The sequence below is a fragment of the Gobio gobio genome, assembly GCF_949357685.1.
Source record: "Gobio gobio genome assembly, chromosome: 15".
NCBI classification, from domain to species: Eukaryota; Metazoa; Chordata; class Actinopteri; order Cypriniformes; family Gobionidae; genus Gobio; species Gobio gobio.
The window spans coordinates 45,076,808-45,096,353 of NC_137108.1; the positions used below are offsets into that span (position 1 = coordinate 45,076,808).

A 19,546-nucleotide genomic window follows, 5' to 3' on the forward strand; every position below is an offset into this window, starting at 1 on the left:
ATATATTGGCCAGTATCCTGTTAGAAAAACGCACCTGTGCTCCACTTTTCACACCGTGAGCATAGTACAGTTAACTGTGCCATGAGTCGTATGGCAACCCAGACGTCACACTACAATATGGATGAATGCAGTGAGGATGTTTCTCCATAACACAAGCCAGATCTGTTCTTATACTGATGTGATTTAATGCATGAAGCCCTGGGGTTGTCTTTACACACATTTGTACTTGGGAAGAAATTATAAAGGACGATTTTTTGCACTGTGCCATTTTTGTGACAGTTGCATACACCCTAAAATTCTCATTACCGTAAGACATTTTATCCTATTCTTACTCTGTAAAGCAAAACACAGAAAAATAACGTAAGTACATCCTGGTAGTATTTGTTCTATTGCTTTTTCTATAAATAAAAATTAAAAACACTTTACTTAAAAGCCATTATGTATAATGCATTATTAAGGTATTCATAATGTACGTTAGAATGCATTATATCTTTTCATAAATAATTGTAACCAAAGTTAAAAAGCATTATATTTGCAGATTCTTTGTGACATCTGAAATTGTGTTTGTCATGTGTTTTAAAGAATTATACTTTCTAAAAGCGTAACATACGTATTGTAATGTATTAACTGTTGCTACAATTATTCTTGAGACCATACAATACATTATAAGGTGCATTGCAAGGCATAATGAATGAATGCCTTAAAAATACTTTTATAATGCATTACATACAAAGAATTTAAGTAGCTACCGATAAAACCAGTATAAAAAATATATTATATTACTATATATGTATGTATAATATGTCTATGTGATACATATGATATAATAGTATGACAAGTTCAAAAACACTATAGTATTTACTAGAGTAATTTTACTATAATATACCATAGTATTTTTTCATGTGGGATGTGATACATATGATATAATAGTATGACAGGTTCAAAAACACTATAGTATTTACTAGAGTAATTTATTTTTTCATGTGGGATGTGATACATATGATATAATAGTATGACAGGTTCAAAAACACTATATTATTTACTAGAGTAATTTTACTATAATATACTATAGTATTTTTTCATGTGGGATGTGATACATATGATATAATAGTATGACAGGTTCAAAAACACTATAGTATTTACTAGAGTAATTTATTTTTTCATGTGGGATGTGATACATATGATATAATAGTATGACAGGTTCAAAAACACTATATTATTTACTAGAGTAATTTTACTATAAATATACTATAGTATTTTTTCATGTGGGATGTGATATATATGATATAATAATAATAGTATGACAGTAATGAGAACCAGCCCGGCTCAGCCGTCACGATGACGTCACCGCGCAGACTGTGATGGCGGATGTTACCGAGATCGACACGATGAAGCATTTCCACGGAGGTTTCGAGAAAATAGACAAAGAAATGAGCCGTTATCCGCACTGCATCGTCTGGACACCCATTCCGGTTCTGACGTGAGTAGCGACCGGAGATGTTCTGACGGGTCGCGTGCGGAACATAAACACATTCTGACAGTAAACGCGCCTGTCAATATTTCTGTCATATTGCCTCGACTGTTGTGTTGCAGTGCGAGTGTAAAGCCTGAACTGACCTCCTATAATCCTCACACACATATCTATCAATCACAATCATGAAGTCAGTCACAATCATGCTTCGTTTTAAAAGTCGAAATATAAGATCAAAAGTGGAAATTATTATGACGTAACTAAATCAAAAGTATGTACATTAAAAAGTCGAAATTATGACATTGAAGTCTAAAGTCTGTCGTAAAAAGTCATAATTATGACATAAACAGTCAGAAATATGACCTAAATTGTATGATTATGACATTGAAACTAAAGTCATAATTTTGACTTTTTGATCTCATAATTATGAATTAGTATGTCATAATTTACTTTTTAAGTCATAATTTCGACTTTTTGTATTATAATTATGACATTTTATTTCATAATTATGATTTAACATAGCATGATTTTCTTTTTTCTTATATTCCGGAAATGGGCTGTCATACATATCTAGAGAACTGCAAATATACACACAGGTGTTTGATGTGAGGATCCACTGGTTGGTTTTGTCTCTGCAGCTGGTTTCTGCCATTCATTGGGCACATGGGCATATGCACATCCACCGGTGTGATCAGGGATTTTGCTGGCCCTTACTTCGTATCAGTGAGTTTATTTCTGATGATTTAGCAGACTTTAGCATGACTGCACTGATGTACTAACTACTCTTTCATTTATATTTTATACAGGAGGACAACATGGCGTTTGGGAGACCAACAAAGTGAGTCTCTAGTGAATGTCATTGAGAAGAATCATTATCTGCACATATGAGACCTAAACATTGGAAAGATTTGGGCCTTGGACAAAAATATTTTCTCACTAATAAAGAAAATGCAAAAAGGTTCAAACTAATAATACATTTTACCCTGTCAAACATTTCATTAAGAAATACAAACAACTAGTCACTCCTACTAGCCACTTTGGCGGCATGAATTTAATATATAAATTTTTTTTATAGAAAATAGTCTTTTAAAAAGGCATCTGAAATAATAAACAAAGTGCAATGTAGTGTTGTCAAAAATATAGATTTTTCGATAAAAAAGCTTCCAATATTTATTTTCCACAGAATAGAGACACGATACCAGCTGCTCTTTCTCTCTCTTTCTCATCCCTCCGACAGAGAGTTACACACAAACCCGCCTCCTCTCACTCACTTGTTTTATTTGCTCCGGATGAATATTGTTGATGTTACAGGGCTTGAATTCTGGCGTGGGATTGCGTATATTGCGCATAATTTTACAAATTCCCACAGATTTTGTGCCCACACCCAAAGTGCGCGCACACAAAGCCGCCTCTCAGTGCTAAATTTAGTTATTTTCCGCTGCTTATTGTTCTTAAACAGTAAAATACACACAAAATAATGTCAAAATGCTCTTGCGGAGTATTCACGTAAACACAGGCAGTTCTGTTTTAAGTGAATGTAAACAGTTGAGAAAGAAAACGCATGTGTAACAGTGGAATGGATCCATGCGTCAAGTCTTAAAGTGACAGCAGCCTAATATACCTGCTGCCAAATTATGAGATAATGGTATGATATCAAAATTGTGGCCAGTGAAAATGCTGAGTGGTTAGTAACTTTGGAAAACCACTAGCCACAGTGACTGGTGAGCAAAAAAATTAATGTCAAGCACTGACTATAAACTATTATTGATACAAGATGTTCATTTGGCCAAATTCACACAGAAACGTTCAAATTTTAGGGGCTTAGGACTATACTGAATTACTTTTGGAATATTGGCACATTTATTAATGACGATATACTGCAAGATGTAGCGATACCTTTTAAAGACATTATTGTAGGACACCATGAAAATTTTTTTTTTTTAAAAATTCAATTGTGTATTATATTATATTATATACAACTGTATTTATTACCTGAATTAAAAAAAAAAAAGTGTGTTGCTAAATAGTGTTACTGATGTGAATGCTTGTTGTTTCAGATACTGGAGGCTGGATAAGAATAAAGTGTACAGCGGTGGAGCAAACGCCTGGGATGTGGCCGTGCACGAGGCGTCTGAAGAATACAAAACTAGAATGGTCAGATTTCTACTGTAATATATTCTTATGTTGTGAATGACATGTCATTTCAGATCTGATTTTATGGTGAAATGTGAGCTGGAGTTTTTTTCATGAGATTCACCTATTTACACAATGTATATATTCAAAAAAATTTCGGTATATTTTATTATAATTTTAATTAGAGCCTGACCGATATGGGTTTTTGGGGGCCGATACCAATATTAGGGAGTAAAAAAATTCTGATATCGATACATCGGCCTATATTATTTATGTGTATATTATAGTACAGTACCAGCCAAAAGTTTGGACATATTTTCCCACTGATGTGTCCAAACTTTTGACTGGTACTGTATAAATAATACAGTACATAATATACATACATTATACATAAATACAACAGAACAAATTGACAAATGAAAAACTTCTTTTCAGGTTTTTCATGTAGATCTTAACAAGATTTTCAGGTACAGAAATGGTAATTAAATGTAAAATATCACTTCATAGTCTTCACTGTATAAATATAGATTAACCCTTATTAAAGTTATTCAGTCAAGAGCAGTGAGTCACTTTTTTCTGTCTTTTGTTATCTCGTCTTTTATGAGAAAACGCTTCCCTGCCATTTCCGTATTTTCACTGTTATACGGTAGGGGGCACTATTACACAACTCCTGAACGAGTACAGAATCTCCTGATCAAAACACAGGAAAAGAAGCAGCAGAAACGAGCAATCTCATAATAAGCAGATGCATCTGTAAAATAACGCGATCATCAACATTAAACAGCATATAAATCAAAACTGCCAAATGTTACTGAATGAAATGTCACCCCAGGACGAGCTCTAGGACTGTGAAGCTTTGGAGGTGTTGATGGACTTGATATACTCCATCTGTGTTTGATCATCGTTATGAATCTGATCTGGATGTAGTCTTTGACAAAAATGCAATTTTCTCAGCTTTTTGCTCAAAATGTTTCTTTTTTTACATTCAAGTGTTGATAAAAATATTTGATATATAGCATGTTCCAATATACACACACAAGATATCCTGTGGGCCATGAAACTTGTTAAAATGACCAAAAACCCTGGCGGTGACTGGCAAGTGTCAAATTTCATGTTTACGTTCACTTAACTGACTATGTTAACGGTGATACTCGACAAGACAGGCATTTTGACATAATTTTGTGTGAATATTCGCGTTCTGTGAGACGCGTGGGCACGCGTTCATATCAGATCGATAAATCAGTCAGGCTCTAATTTTAATATATTTAATATTAAGGCTTAAAGTGATGAAACACAGGGCAACTTTTTGAGCAATGTTGCTTGGGCACTTTCCCATTGAGAATGGGCAACACATTTCTATCTAGATACTTTAGATCGGTCGTGGGGCCTGTGTCTCACCTGGTTGCCTGTTGACGGCAACATTTCTCAAAAAGTTGCCCCATGTATCATCACTTTTAGACTTTTGTCCATTTTTTTTTTTTTTTTTTTACAAAGAACATTTTATTTAAAATATATAGAAAATAATTATAATCATTATTATTATAATAAAAAACGGTAATAATATTTGTCTAATAAATCTATATATTTATTTGCGTGTTCTATTTTCAAAGTTTTGCCTCCCAGTTAAATCACTCAAACATAGCGACTTCCTAATATCTGTATTTAACTGACATTATTTTCTGTTTTGCTTGTATGTGACGTCCCCACCGCATTGCAGCACAATCTGTGTTGTGATAACTGCCACTCTCATGTGGCCATGGCTCTGAACCTCATGTGCTACAACAACTGCTCCTCGTGGAACATGGTCAATCTCTGCTTATTGTCCTTCATCCACAGCAAACATGTCAGGTGAGATGCAGGGTCAGTGGGAAATCGAAATCTATTTTCTAATCTAAATGCATGTTATTGATCTTATTGTTAACAATTCTGGGGTTGTTGTTTTTTTTTTGGAACTGGATCCTCCTGTGAAATGACAGACTTCTCTCTATTGACGTATGCTGGTCTCCTCCAATCATTTAGTCCGCTTAAAATCTGCCCCTTCCACTGCAATCTCGCATTCAGATTAGCCTCCACTTTTGAGTGCCCACATTTCAACATCCAATCAATGACGGATGCATAAAACCAAGTCCCGTCCTACATTTTTTCTTTTTTGTTTAATTTGGATGTACATCACAATACAGAAGAAAAGATCTGTCGCTACTCCCTCTTCATCACAACTTTCATTGATTATAATGTTAAAAGATATACATTGTAACAATATTTTAGGTCTAATTATTTCTTCCTGACAAAAATGAGAGACTGACTCTGACTATTTTTTATGCAATCTGTGATATTTAAATGGTGTTGACATGAATTTCCACATGGTTTGTCTTAAAGCGTATTAAAAACACCACATAGACATGTGTACTATACAAAAAAGACTCTGGTACTATACAAAAAAAAGTAAATAGCACTTCTAAAACAAACTGCATGGGACATTCACAATTGATTGTGATAGTTTGATGTTAGCACATGCTTTTAAGTTAAATATACTCAAACATATTGTAAGTATTTATAAGTAAATTGAATGAGTTCCCTCGTTGCCTCTGCAGTGTTGGTTGGATTGTTTCACTGAGCTCAATACATTCTGATCCATGCAATACTGCCTTAGAATGTCAGTGTGTCCTTACCTTTGACTGAATGATTTATCACAGTCGGCCACCGTGTTTCCCCTTATATGTCACCAGTGTTCCTCTGGGGCGCTCGGTGTTGTGACGTAGAGGACGCCAGGACACACAAAATAAGGGTTTCTGGGGGGAGAGAGGTGGATTTTAGGTTTCTGTGTAAGACTATCCTAAAAAATGAGAATTCTGCCATTGTTTACTCACCCTTGTGTCACTTCAAACCTGTGACATTCTGCCTTAGATATGGATTTGGAATGACATGAGGGAGAGTAAATTATGACAACACGAGTCAAGTCACCTTTATATAGTGCTTTGTACAATATCGATTGTTAAAGGGATAGTTCACCCAAAAATTAAAATTCTGTCATTTAATCACCCTTTTGTTGATCTAAACCCATAAGACTTTCGTTCATCTTCGGAACACAAATAAAGATCTTTTTTATTAAATCTGAGAGATTTCTGTCCCTCCACTGACAGCTACGCAACTACCACTTTGACACTTCAAAAAGTTCATAAAGAGATCGTAAAACTAATCCATATGAATATAGTGGTTTAGTCCAGATTTTCAATTTTTTTTTTTTTAATTTAGGCTTTTATTCACATTTAAACAATGATCAATGAACATAAACAGAAGCTCAAACGTGCTGTGTAACACGAGAATGAACCTCATTGGTTCTTGAGGAAGCTCAAACGTGCTGAGTAACACGAGAATGAACCTCATTGGTTCTTGCTGAAGCTCAAACGTGCTGCGTAACACGAGAATGAACCTCATTGGTTCTTGAGGAAGCTCAAACGTGCTGCGTAACACGAGAATGAACCTCATTGGTTCTTGAGGAAGCTCAAACGTGCTGCGTAACACGAGAATGAACCTCATTGGTTCTTGAGGAAGCTCAAACGTGCTGCGTAACACGAGAATGAACCTCATTGGTTCTTGAGGAAGCTCAAACATGATGCGTAACACGAGAATGAACCTCATTGGTTCTTGAGGAAGCTCAAACGTGCTGCGTAACACAAGAATGAACCTCATTGGTTCTTGAGGAAGCTCAAACATGATGCGTAACACGAGAATGAACCTCATTGGTTCTTGAGGAAGCTCAAACGTGCTGCGTAACACGAGAATGAACCTCATTGGTTCTTGAGGAAGCTCAAACGTACTGCGTAACACGAGAATGAACCTCATTGGTTCTTGAGGAAGCTCAAACATGATGCGTAACACGAGAATGAACCTCATTGGTTCTTGAGGAAGCTCAAACGTACTGCGTAACACGAGAATGAACCTCATTGGTTCTTGAGGAAGCTCAAACATGATGCGTAACACGAGAATGAACCTCATTGGTTCTTGAGGAAGCTCAAACGTGCTGCGTAACACGAGAATGAACCTCATTGGTTCTTGAGGAAGCTCAAACGTACTGCGTAACACGAGAATGAACCTCATTGGTTCTTGAGGAAGCTCAAACATGATGCGTAACACGAGAATGAACCTCATTGGTTCTTGAGGAAGCTCAAACGTGCTGCGTAACACGAGAATGAACCTCATTGGTTCTTGAGGAAGCTCAAACGTACTGCGTAACACGAGAATGAACCTCATTGGTTCTTGCTGAAGCTCAAACGTGCTGCGTAACACGAGAATGAACCTCATTGGTTCTTGAGGAAGCTCAAACGTGCTGCGTAACACGAGAATGAACCTCATTGGTTCTTGAGGAAGCTCAAACGTGCTGCGTAACACGAGAATGAACCTCATTGGTTCTTGAGGAAGCTCAAACGTGCTGCGTAACACGAGAATGAACCTCATTGGTTCTTGAGGAAGCTCAAACGTGCTGCGTAACACGAGAATGAACCTCATTGGTTCTTGAGGAAGCTCAAACATGATGCGTAACACGAGAATGAACCTCATTGGTTCTTGCTGAAGCTCAAACGTGATGCGTAACACGAGAATGAACCTCATTGGTTCTTGAGGAAACTCAAACGTGCTGCGTAACACGAGAATGAACCTCATTGGTTCTTGAGGAAACTCAAACGTGCTGCGTAACACGAGAATGAACCTCATTGGTTCTTGAGGAAGCTCAAACGTGCTGCGTAACACGAGAATGAACCTCATTGGTTCTTGAGGAAGCTCAAACGTGCTGCGTAACACGAGAATGAACCTCATTGGTTCTTGAGGAAGCTCAAACGTGCTGCGTAACACGAGAATGAACCTCATTGGTTCTCGCACGTCAAGCAAACATGCTTGAGCTAACGTTTACCACTACTGATGTGTGAGTTGATGAATGTCTATGTGAATAAAAGGCTAAATTCAATCTGTTTATCATATAAATCGATCGTTTCTCATATAAAACTGCTCAATTCATATGGACTAGTTTTACGATCTCTTTATGAACTTTTTGAAGTGTCAAAGTGGTAGTTGCAAAGCGGTCAATGGAGGGACAGAAATCTCTGATTTTATTAAAAAATATCTTCAGTTGTGTTCTGAGTATAAACGAAAGTCTTACGGGTTTGGAACGACATGAGGCTGAGGAATTGATGACAGAATTTTCATTTTTTTGGTGATCTCTTTAAGCAGCTTCACAGTAATAAACGGAAAATAACCATGAATGATGCAAACTTCATCAAACATTAGACAAATTCATATTCTGCGGTAAAGTAGCTCTACAGAAGCTCAATTCAGTTCAATAACTGTAAAGTTCATCAATTATGAAACAAGTTCAATTCAGCCTTTAACAGATCTACAAGAGACAGTGGTGTCATTATTCAGCTCAGCTCAGTTCAATAACTGACGGTGTTGTCAATTCAGTTCAGCTACTGTATAAAGCAGCTCTACAGAAGACAATAGTGTCATTATTCAGCTCAAATGTTGTTCTCATACAATAGTTTCAGTGTAGTCATGAATATTAAGTGTGTTTTGGTATTGTCTTTTAAATCAAGCCAGAGGTGACATGATGCCAAAATAGCTCTGTTCCTTGTCCCGTAGCTTTGTGGGGTTCCTGAAGACCTGGCTGCCTTTCCTGATGATTTGTGGGGTCATAGTCACCATCGCCCTTGCTGTCAACCTGCGATGACGGAGGTTGGATGACAGGAGCATCAAACACGGAGAGAGATGTTGGACGGCCGTGCGGTGCACCTCAGGATCATTATGCACCACGGCTACAAGAAGCAAATCTGAACTTTAAACATTGCTTCTGTTAGGAGATTCAGTCTGGCTGGTGGGGAATACAGAGACCTCTTTACATCTAGTGACACGCAGACTATTAGTACCATTGTAAATAAGTGAATTACAGGGACCTTTTCCATTACCGCTTACATACGATTCTGCATTTGATATATTTGTAATATAATCATATCACATACGTGGATGGATCTAAATGACAATGTCATGTCAAGACTGTTGTGAAAAGTGACTCCATAACCTATAATCAGGAAGATTATGAGAGTTAAGATCTAAACGTATGACCCCTCATCATATTGTTTTGCCTCATTCTTAGAACTGTTTGAATTTTATTGTGAATCAAAAATGTCCATTTTCAACCAACAGTTATTTAAATTGAACCAGGATGTTTACAGCTGTATATTGTTTTACTCTAATGGGAGTTTGTATATTTGGTTCATTCCTTATGATTTTTGATGTCTTTATTTTAGAGTGTCAAATTGATTAATTGCAATTAATCGCATCTAACATTTGTGTTTATATAATATGTGTGTGAACACATATATGTATGTATGTATGTATGTATGTGTGTACACACACACACACACACACACACACACACACACACACACACACACACACACACACACACACACACACAGAGAGAGTCCCAACGATTAATCATGATTATTAATCACATCCAAAATTTGGATTACATAATATATGTACTGTGTATAATTATGTATAAATACACATGCATGTATATATTTCAGAAAAATGTGTTATATTTATATATAATATAAATTATATGTATATACATGCAAATATTTCTTAAATATATGTATGTATTATATATACATAATAATTATACACAGTACACACACATTTATTATGCAAACACAAGCTTTTATTTTAGATGCGATTAATCGTTTGACAGCCCTAATATATACACAAACACATATTATATAAACAAACTTTTATGTTAGATGTGATTAATCACGATTAATCGATTTGACACCACTACTTCTTTTATATTATATGACCAAATACAAATGTATATCCATAATGTTTCTCCTCATTATTATACAAAAACCTCAAAAGGTATTTTGGAAGTTAAGATATGCTTAACAAAATATAAAGGCAAGGGTCAATTGTTGTAAAGAAAGATAGCAAGTACATGTTTGCAAAAAATGCCAAAACAATAGCAGGGTTGCCAACTCTTACACATTTGGCGTGAGACACCCTTTCAGGCTCTGTCTCATGCTCTCACTCTGCCCAAGTAAATCTCACGCCACTTTGGAGCTCTCAATAGTTCTAAACAAACCAGAGCTGTTTTGAACGGCTTAAGTGGATAGACAACAGCTTCACTATACAGGTAAACAGTACAGCATAGTGTGCATTGATTATTACGTCAACCACATTTACAGTATCATTTTATTACTGAGAGTGATGGAGATGCAACATTGTTAACATTAATGTTTTTCTTGTATTTATCCCTCAGGTATTCCTAATTGGTCACACTTTTACTCATTTGTGGTCAAATGTGACTATACACCTTAACTATTTTTCAATTAAATAAATGTTCTATATTTTAGTTCAATAATATTTAGTGAATATTTTGAGTAGATCTTTTGGTACTAAATACTATTTGTGCAATAATTATGGTCCATTAATGACCACTTAAAACATTTTTCTTCTAATATTTTTATTATTTATGTTACAATTAGTGTAGAAATTAAGCTTAAAATAGAGAATTCCAATGCAAAGAGGCAAATAGAGTCATTTTGTGGCTGGAAAAATTATAATTAAGTTGGCTTGAGAAAGCAAACTTACTGAAATCCTTATAAACTTATTATTATTTTTCTGACTCAAATTTCCAACTGCTACTCCTCCTAGAGCTTTAACTCTAAAAACTCCAAACTTGGCACAGACCTTCGGACTAGTCTGACTCGGTGTGCTATATCTTTTCAGACTGATTTGAATTATGGTTTTCTTAAAAATTAATATTCAAAATCATAAAAATCCCATAGACTTTCATTGACCAAAGGTTCACGACTGTTTGAACTGTTTAACTTAAACTGCTAGAAGCCATTGATACTCAATTAAGCTTTAAACTACATATCTATCTATCTATCTATCTATCTATCTATCTATCTATCTATCTATCTATCTATCTATCTATCTATCTATCTATCTATCTATCTATCTATCTATCTTCAAACTCTTATCTATCTATCTTCAAACTCTATTTATCTATCTATCTATCTATCTATCTATCTATCTATCTATCTATCTATCTATCTATCTATCTATCTATCTATCTATCTTCAAACTCTATCTATCTATCTTCAAACTCTATCTATCTATCTATCTATCTATCTATCTATCTATCTATCTTCAAACTGTTCTATCTATCTCTTATCGTCTCTTTCTTTCATTCTAACTAATCCATCTTTCTTTCTTTCTAACTAATCCATCTTTCTTTCTTTCATTCTAACTAATCCATCTTTCTTTCTTTCATTCTAATTTCTTTCATTCTAACTAATCCATCTTTCTTTCTTTCCTTCTAACTAATCCATCTTTCTTTCTTTCATTCTAACTAATCCATCTTTCTTTCTTTCCTTCTAACTAATCCATCTTTCTTTCTTTCCTTCTAACTAATCCATCTTTCTTTCTTTCATTCTAACTAATCCATCTTTCTTTCTTTCCTTCTAACTAATCCATCTTTCTTTCTTTCTTTCATTCTAACTAATCCATCTTTCTTTCTTTCTTTCCTTCTAACTAATCCATCTTTCTTTCTTTCATTCTAATTTCTTTCATTCTAACTAATCCATCTTTCTTTCTTTCTTTCTTTCTTTCTTTCTTTCTTTCTTTCTTTCTTTCTTTCTTTCTTTTTTAACTAATATTTATTTCTAACTAATCCATCTTTGGCTCTGGCTCACAGTGTCTCAGAGACAAGGGGGTGGGCTCAATTTACTCAGACAGCCAATCACTATCTCAGGATGATTGTCAACCAATGAAGCCACGCCCCTAGCAACCATTTAGAGCTCCCTAGCAACTGATCCCATAGACTTCCATTGAAAAACATCAAAGGGATATCTTTGGATAGAAGTGTCATAGAAACACGAGGGTGGGTTTGTTTGACTCGGGGGATCAACAGCCAATCACATATCACCGTCAACACTTCATAGCCACGCCCTAGCAACCATTATAAAGCAGCCTAGCAACCGTTTAGCAAGACCTATATCTCTGCCTCAGAACATCATAGAGATATGGGGGTTGGTTTATATCATTCATACAGACAAGCAGTATCATCATTGGATGCTGCCAAGCCCCCCTAGCAACCAAACAGAGTACCCTAGCAACCGTATACCAAGACCTATATCTCTGCTTCAGAACATTGTAGAGACATGGGGGTTGGTTTATATCATTCATACAGACAAGCAGTATCATCATTGGATGCTGCCAAGCCCCCCTAGCAACCAAACAGAGTACCCTAGCAACCGTATACCAAGACCCTTTTCTCTGCTTCAGAACATCGTAGAGACATGGGGGTTGGTTTATATCATTCATACAGACAAGCCGTATCATCATTGGATGCTGCCAAGCCCCCTAGCAACCAAACAGAGTACCCTAGCAACCGTATACCAAGACCTATATCTCTGCTTCAGAACATCGTAGAGACATGGGGGTTGGTTTATATCATTCATACAGACAAGCAGTATCATCATTGGATGCTGCCAAGCCCCCCTAGCAACCAAACAGAGTACCCTAGCAACCGTATACTAAGACCTATATCTCTGCTTCAGAACATCGTAGAGACATGGGGGTTGGTTTATATCATTCATACAGACAAGCAGTATCATCATTGGATGCTGCCAAGCCCCCCTAGCAACCAAACAGAGTACCCTAGCAACCGTATACCAAGACCTATATCTCTGCTTCAGAACATCGTAGAGACATGGGGGTTGGTTTATATCATTCATACAGACAAGCAGTATCATCATTGGATGCTGCCAAGCCCCTCCATAGCAACCAAACAGAGTACCCTAGCAACCGTTTAGCAAGACCTATATCTCTGCCTCAGAACATCATAGAGACATGGGGGTTGGTTTATATCATTCATACAGACAAGCAGTATCATCATTGGATGCTGCCAAGCCCCCCTAGCAACCAAACAGAGTACCCTAGCAACCGTATACCAAGACCTATTTCTCTGCTTCAGAACATCGTAGAGACATGGGGGTTGGTTTATATCATTCATACAGACAAGCAGTATCATCATTGGATGCTGCCAAGCCCCTCCATAGCAACCAAACAGAGTTTCCTAGCAACCGTTTAGCAAGACCTATATCTCTGCCTCAGAACATCATAGAGACATGGGGGTTGGTTTATATCATTCATACAGACAAGCAGTATCATCATTGGATGCTGCCAAGCCCCCCTAGCAACCAAACAGAGTACCCTAGCAACCATATACCAAGACCTATATCTCTGCTTCAGAACATCGTAGAGACATGGGGTTGGTTTATATCATTCATACAGACAAGCAGTATCATCATTGGGTGCTGCCAAGCCCCTCCATAGCAACCAAACAGAGTACCCTAGCAACCGTTTACAAGGACCTATATCTCTGCATCAGAACATCGTAGAGACATGGGGGTTGGTTTATATCATTCATACAGACAAGCAGTATCATCATTGGATGCTGCCAAGCCCCCCTAGCAACCAAACAGATTACCCTAGCAACCGTATACCAAGACCTATATCTCTGCTTCAGAACATCGTAGAGACATGGGGGTTGGTTTATATCATTCATACAGACAAGCAGTATCATCATTGGATGCTGCCAAGCAACTCCATAGCAACCAAACAGAGTACCCTAGCAACCATTTAGCAAGACCTATATCTCTGCCTCAGAACATCATAGAGACATGGGGGTTGGTTTGTATCATTCATACTGACAAGTAACCTTTGGGGGGATCATCATTGGATGCTTCCATGCCACTCCATAGCAACCATATTAATTAAGACAAAATAATTATGTTTCAAATACAATTTTATTAAGGTTAATGGATTGCACTTAGTCTGGAACCTCAACCTTAAGTAAGTCAAACTGAAGTAAAAAGCTCACAGAATGACTTACTCTTAGGGAGTTTTCTATCTATCTATCTATCTATCTATCTATCTATCTATCTATCTATCTATCTATCTATCTATCTATCTATCTATCTTCAAACTTTATCTATTTCTAAGTAATCTATCTTTCTTTCTTTCTTTTGAAATAATCTATCTTTCATTCTTTTTTCTTTCTTTCTAACTATCTTCTATCTATTTATCTATCTCTTTCTAAGTAATCTATCATTCTTTCAACTAATCTATCAATCTAACATTAAACTTCTTCAAACTTTCTGGTCAGGCTTTCTCAAGCCAACTTAAAGTTTGTTAACAAACTTTACTTTTCTAGTTTTCATTTGTAATGCCATAACCCAGCATGTGCCTGCATGGCTCTTTAATAAATATACATGTAAGTCTAGTTGCTCAAAAAAGTATTGTAAATCATAACTTCTTACTTATTTTTAGGCTTTGCATTTGAATAAATATTTAGACATGATCAAATACTAGATTTTGTTAAATGTAAAATTTTAAAACGTTAATAACATCCTAATCTCTTCAATGATATAAGCACACACAAGAGAATATTATTGAATGCGAGCAAAAATAATTTAACCAAAGAAAAGTTTAAAATAGTGCTAAAGAGGCAAACTTATTTTTCCTTATATGTACAGTAGGCTATATACATTTGAATTGATACTTAAAAACTGGACTCAAAAGTTGGCAACCCTGCCATAGATCTAGTGCCGGATCTTTTCTCTTCAATAGGGTCATTTTTCTTGATAATGTTTGAAGTGGATGTTTTTAGTGGATGTATGAAGTCATTTCTCCTCAAATAGGGGAACCACAGGTGTAGAGAATCACATCACCTATTAACATGAGCTTATTATTACTTATTATTTTAGCATTTTTTATACCTTTTCTGTCAAATGTTTTGATTGTAAAGTGTGCATCTGCTCTATATTTGGGAATTTAATGCATGACAAAGAACAGAAAGAAATCAGTGCAATTTGCATAATCAAAAAGAAAAAGTAGTGGAGTATCCTATATGCAGCCCCACCCACCTCCGATCAAGAGGTGTTTCTAGGTAAAACTGTTAGTAATGAGCTCCTAGACTAGAGTGAGGAGGACAGTGAGCCCTGTGTGTTGTACTACACGCGTGCTGTCAACTACAGCATGTGCACTTACACTGAAGAGCGCCGCCCGTGAAGACGGTGATCAGATGCTCCGGACTGTGAGGGTGAGAGTTTGGATGATGCCGCCGGCTGTGTCGCTGACGCTCGTCTGCGCGATGTTGTGCGTCTCCACATGCGTTCCGTTGTGTCCGCCGCGCTGCGAGTGTTCTGGAAGTCAACATACGGTGCGCTGCGCGTCTGCCGCGCTGTTCCGTATCCCCGCCGCGATCCCGAGCGACACGAGCAGCCTCATCATCACTGGAAACACGATTCACAGACTCGACCACAGCGCGTTCAACGGACTGCAGAACATCACACACCTGAACCTGAGCAATAATGGGTAAGAAAATATATGGTCAGTAAATACAGATATCTATCTATCTATCTATCTATCTATCTATCTATCTATCTATCTATCTATCTATCTATCTATCTATCTATCTATCTATCTATCTATCTATCTATCTATCTATCTATCTATCTATCTATCTAGTCCGTCCGTCCGTCTGTCCATCTCTTTTTATCTCTATCTATCTAGTCTCTGTCTGTCTGTCTATCTATCTATCAGTCATCTGTCTATCTATCTAGTCTGTCCATCCGTCCGTCCGTCTGTCTGTCTATCTATCCGTACGTCCATCCATCTCTCTCTAGTCTCTATCTATCGATCATCTATCTATCTGTCTGTCTGTCTGTCTGTCTGTCTATCTATCTATCTATCTATCTATCTATCTATCTATCTATCTATCTATCTATCTATCTATCTATCTATCTATCTATCTATCTATCTATCTATCTATCTATCTAGTCTGTCCATCTCTCTTTCTCTCTCTGTCTATCTAGTCATCCGTCTCTCTTTCTCTCTATCTAGTCTTTGTCCATCCGTCTATCTATCTATCTATCTATCTATCTATCTATCTATCTATCTATCTATCTATCTATCTATCTATCTATCTATCTATCTATCTATCTATCTATCTATCTATCTATCTATCTATCTATCTAGTCTCTGTCTGTCTATCTATCTAGTCTGTCTGTCCATCCATCTCTCTTTCTCTCTAGTCTCTGTCTATCTATCTATCTATCTATCTATCTATCTATCTATCTATCTATCTATCTATCTATCTATCTATCTATCTATCTATCTATCTATCTATCTATCTATCTGTCTATCTGTCTATCTGTCTGTCCATCTATCTAGTCTGTCCATCCGTCCATCTCTCTCTGTCTATCTAGTCTCTGTCTGTCCATCCGTCTCTTTCTCTCTGTCTATCTAGTCTCTGTCCATCCGTCTCTTTCTCTCTCTCTGTCTATCTATTCTGACAGTAATATAGATTTAATCATGTCGTTTCTGCTTTTTTTTTGTATATTCCATCATTTAGAATCCTCTACAAATTAATTAAATTTTTTGAAATCCATTAAAAAAACTTTGTCCATTCCTTTTCAGCATTCTGGAGGTTGTATCGCATGCATTCTCCTCTCTGCACATGCTGCGTTCCCTAATCCTGAACAACAACCAGCTGGTGCTCATCCATCCAGAGGCGTTCTCTGTGCTGGGAAGTCCCCTGCAGGAGCTCAGCCTCCGCTCGTCTCTCTACAACTACACATCTCTGACTGACCTCATCACTGCCCTGCGCTGGGGTGAGCTCACCAATCTTCTGCGCCTTGACCTGTCGGGCAACCGCCTTGTCCTCTTACCCCCGGGCATGTTCGCCCCTCTGCCCAACCTGCAGCATCTCCATCTCAACAACAACTCTCTGGTGGCCATCTACAACAGCACTTTCTCTGGTATTGACCAACTTTTGGAGCTGGACTTGACCAGAAATGCATTTAGAACTTTCAGCGACGAGGGCCTCAACGAGTTGGAGCGACTGGGTCGGGTCCATCTGCTGTTGGGTCACAATCCTTACGTGTGCACGTGTGAAGCGCAAGAGTTTGCCAACTGGCTAAACAGTTCAAAGGTCAGGGTGGGCGATGCAGACAGGCTGTCTTGCGAGTTCCCCGCAGCGCTGCGTGACGCGTCTTTGCGGGTTCTCAGTGCACAGGCATTGGGGTGTTACGGTAAACCACACGAAGAGATTACAGACTTGTCCCTAAACACGTCCTACGTGTTTCTTGGATTAGTGCTGGGATTCGTTGGCATGGTCTTTCTATTTGTCGTCTACCTCAACAGAAAGGATATCAAGAAATGGATCACGGACATATATGAAGCATGCCGAGATGTGCTGGAGGGGTATCATTACCGTTACGAAATTGACTCTGACCCACGGCTGGGGCGTGTTCCGAACATTCAGCAGGGTATGCCTCGAATGGACCCGCATTTGGGGCACATCCCTTCTGATGCCCGTATCACACAGATGCCATCGGATGTGACACTATAACTGCAAATAACTGCACACATTTTAATAGACATGTTTGTAGATATTATGTTCTGATATTTCAGTCTGTAGCAAAGTGAACTTTTTTCTAAATAGACCAAAATCAAGGAAAATCATATGTCATTGAGACTAGTGGTCAGCAGATAACTAGAGAGATGGCTGGCTGATGGCTATGTAATGCCAATATATGCATGATGTAGGCTAACACAATATACATTATATTGGACAACATCCACCAGTGAAATTGTAATAGCATAAATGAATTTGTCAGTGTGTAGGATTACACTATCATCAACCGACATGGACTAAAAGGCACAAACCCCTACATGTACATCTATATACTGAAAATATACTTCTTTTTTTTTTACACAATACGAGCTCTATTGTTGTCTTGCCAAACTTTATAAGGAGACCTGAAGACGCACTGAATAACTTCTCATGTGCATCTAACCCTATCTGACTGAATTATACTCTCCATTATATTTCATAACCTATTCAGCAGATTGAAACGCTGCTCTCCATCACATTAGTTGGTGCGGCCCACAGCATTCGCCACTACAGATTGTGTCCTCAATATTTCGCTACGGTTGAGGAAAGGAGGGAAATGAAGGGGTGTATTGGGGGAAAATGGGGCACAATGAAGGATTTGGAGTCTAATGTTCCCTGCGAGCACATAGTGAATCTCTCTGTGTGCATGTGTGCTTGCTAGAGCCTGGAACTAATGACTGCAATTGATCAAGACCAGACAGCCCATATTAATCTGTGTCTACACCTTTGGCAAAGCAGAATATTACAGCATGTTTGGGGAAAAACACTTCTGGTGTGTGCATACACCGCTATGTAGCATAACATTAAAGCGTTGTCCACTCAAAGGAAACTGAAATGTTACTGTTGCTATGTGAAGCAGTGTCAATGAATCTGTATGAATGTCTAGGAATGTCTGCATTTATATCATTTTTAGAGCCTTTAGTATAGCCTACATGCATCGCTCCACAGTGAACACTTTATAGTTTTCATAAATGTACATAAAATGAGAATTTCCATGACATTTTCAGCCATTAATGATCATTTGACAAGGTTTTTTAAAAATCATCTCAAGAGGAAATACTTCACAGCTTAGCATAATCAGAAACTCAAAAATTATATAATTTTTTATTATTTCTAATTGTTTCAAGACTCTTTTAGATCTGAGAATTTCCAGAATTTCAATGACTGGGAATATTTTCATTCAGTAATCAGTACCTTTTTCAACCCACAGGAACACTTTTTCCATTTCTTTTCTAACATTGTTGAAATTGCTGAGATAGATTACAGACAGACAGACAGATAGATAGATAGATAGATAGATAGATAGACAGACAGACAGACAGACAGACAGACAGACATGAATTGACTTTTACTCACATTTATTTAACCCATTTAATCCCAAATTTTCCCCAGAGATGACATATGAATTTGTATGGTATTTGTAA

At 37.2% G+C, this 19,546-nt stretch overlaps 2 protein-coding genes across 2 annotated transcripts; both read left to right on the plus strand.

The window, feature by feature from the left end:
• The first annotated feature begins 1,346 nt into the window (after nt 1-1,346).
• tmem222a (transmembrane protein 222a) lies at nt 1,347-10,001 on the plus strand. The gene is made up of 6 exons (XM_079836536.1): nt 1,347-1,480; nt 2,110-2,194; nt 2,278-2,309; nt 3,529-3,625; nt 5,322-5,452; nt 9,236-10,001. The coding sequence occupies exons 1-6, from the start codon at nt 1,362-1,364 to the stop codon at nt 9,321-9,323; spliced, it is 552 nt and encodes a 183-aa protein (XP_079692662.1). The 5' UTR covers nt 1,347-1,361; the 3' UTR covers nt 9,324-10,001.
• A 5,646-nt stretch (nt 10,002-15,647) lies between these two features.
• Nucleotides 15,648-18,961, plus strand: tpbg1a (trophoblast glycoprotein 1a). The gene is made up of 2 exons (XM_079836537.1): nt 15,648-16,039; nt 17,144-18,961. Exons 1-2 carry the CDS (start codon nt 15,747-15,749, stop codon nt 18,075-18,077), a joined length of 1,227 nt encoding a protein of 408 aa, XP_079692663.1. The 5' UTR covers nt 15,648-15,746; the 3' UTR covers nt 18,078-18,961.
• The last annotated feature ends 585 nt before the right edge of the window (nt 18,962-19,546 follow it).

Bases quoted from the DNA above. Each gene is read 5' to 3' on its own strand.
- tmem222a (XM_079836536.1), top strand. From the start codon at position 1,362: ATGGCGGATGTTACCGAGATCGACACGATGAAGCATTTCCACGGAGGT. The intron at 2,310-3,528 runs GTGAGTCTCTAG...TTGTTGTTTCAG, and splicing joins GCGTTTGGGAGACCAACAAA to ATACTGGAGGCTGGATAAGA. The intron at 3,626-5,321 runs GTCAGATTTCTA...ACCGCATTGCAG, and splicing joins AAGAATACAAAACTAGAATG to CACAATCTGTGTTGTGATAA.
- tpbg1a (XM_079836537.1), top strand. From the start codon at position 15,747: ATGCTCCGGACTGTGAGGGTGAGAGTTTGGATGATGCCGCCGGCTGTG. The intron at 16,040-17,143 runs GTAAGAAAATAT...ATTCCTTTTCAG, and splicing joins CTGAACCTGAGCAATAATGG to CATTCTGGAGGTTGTATCGC.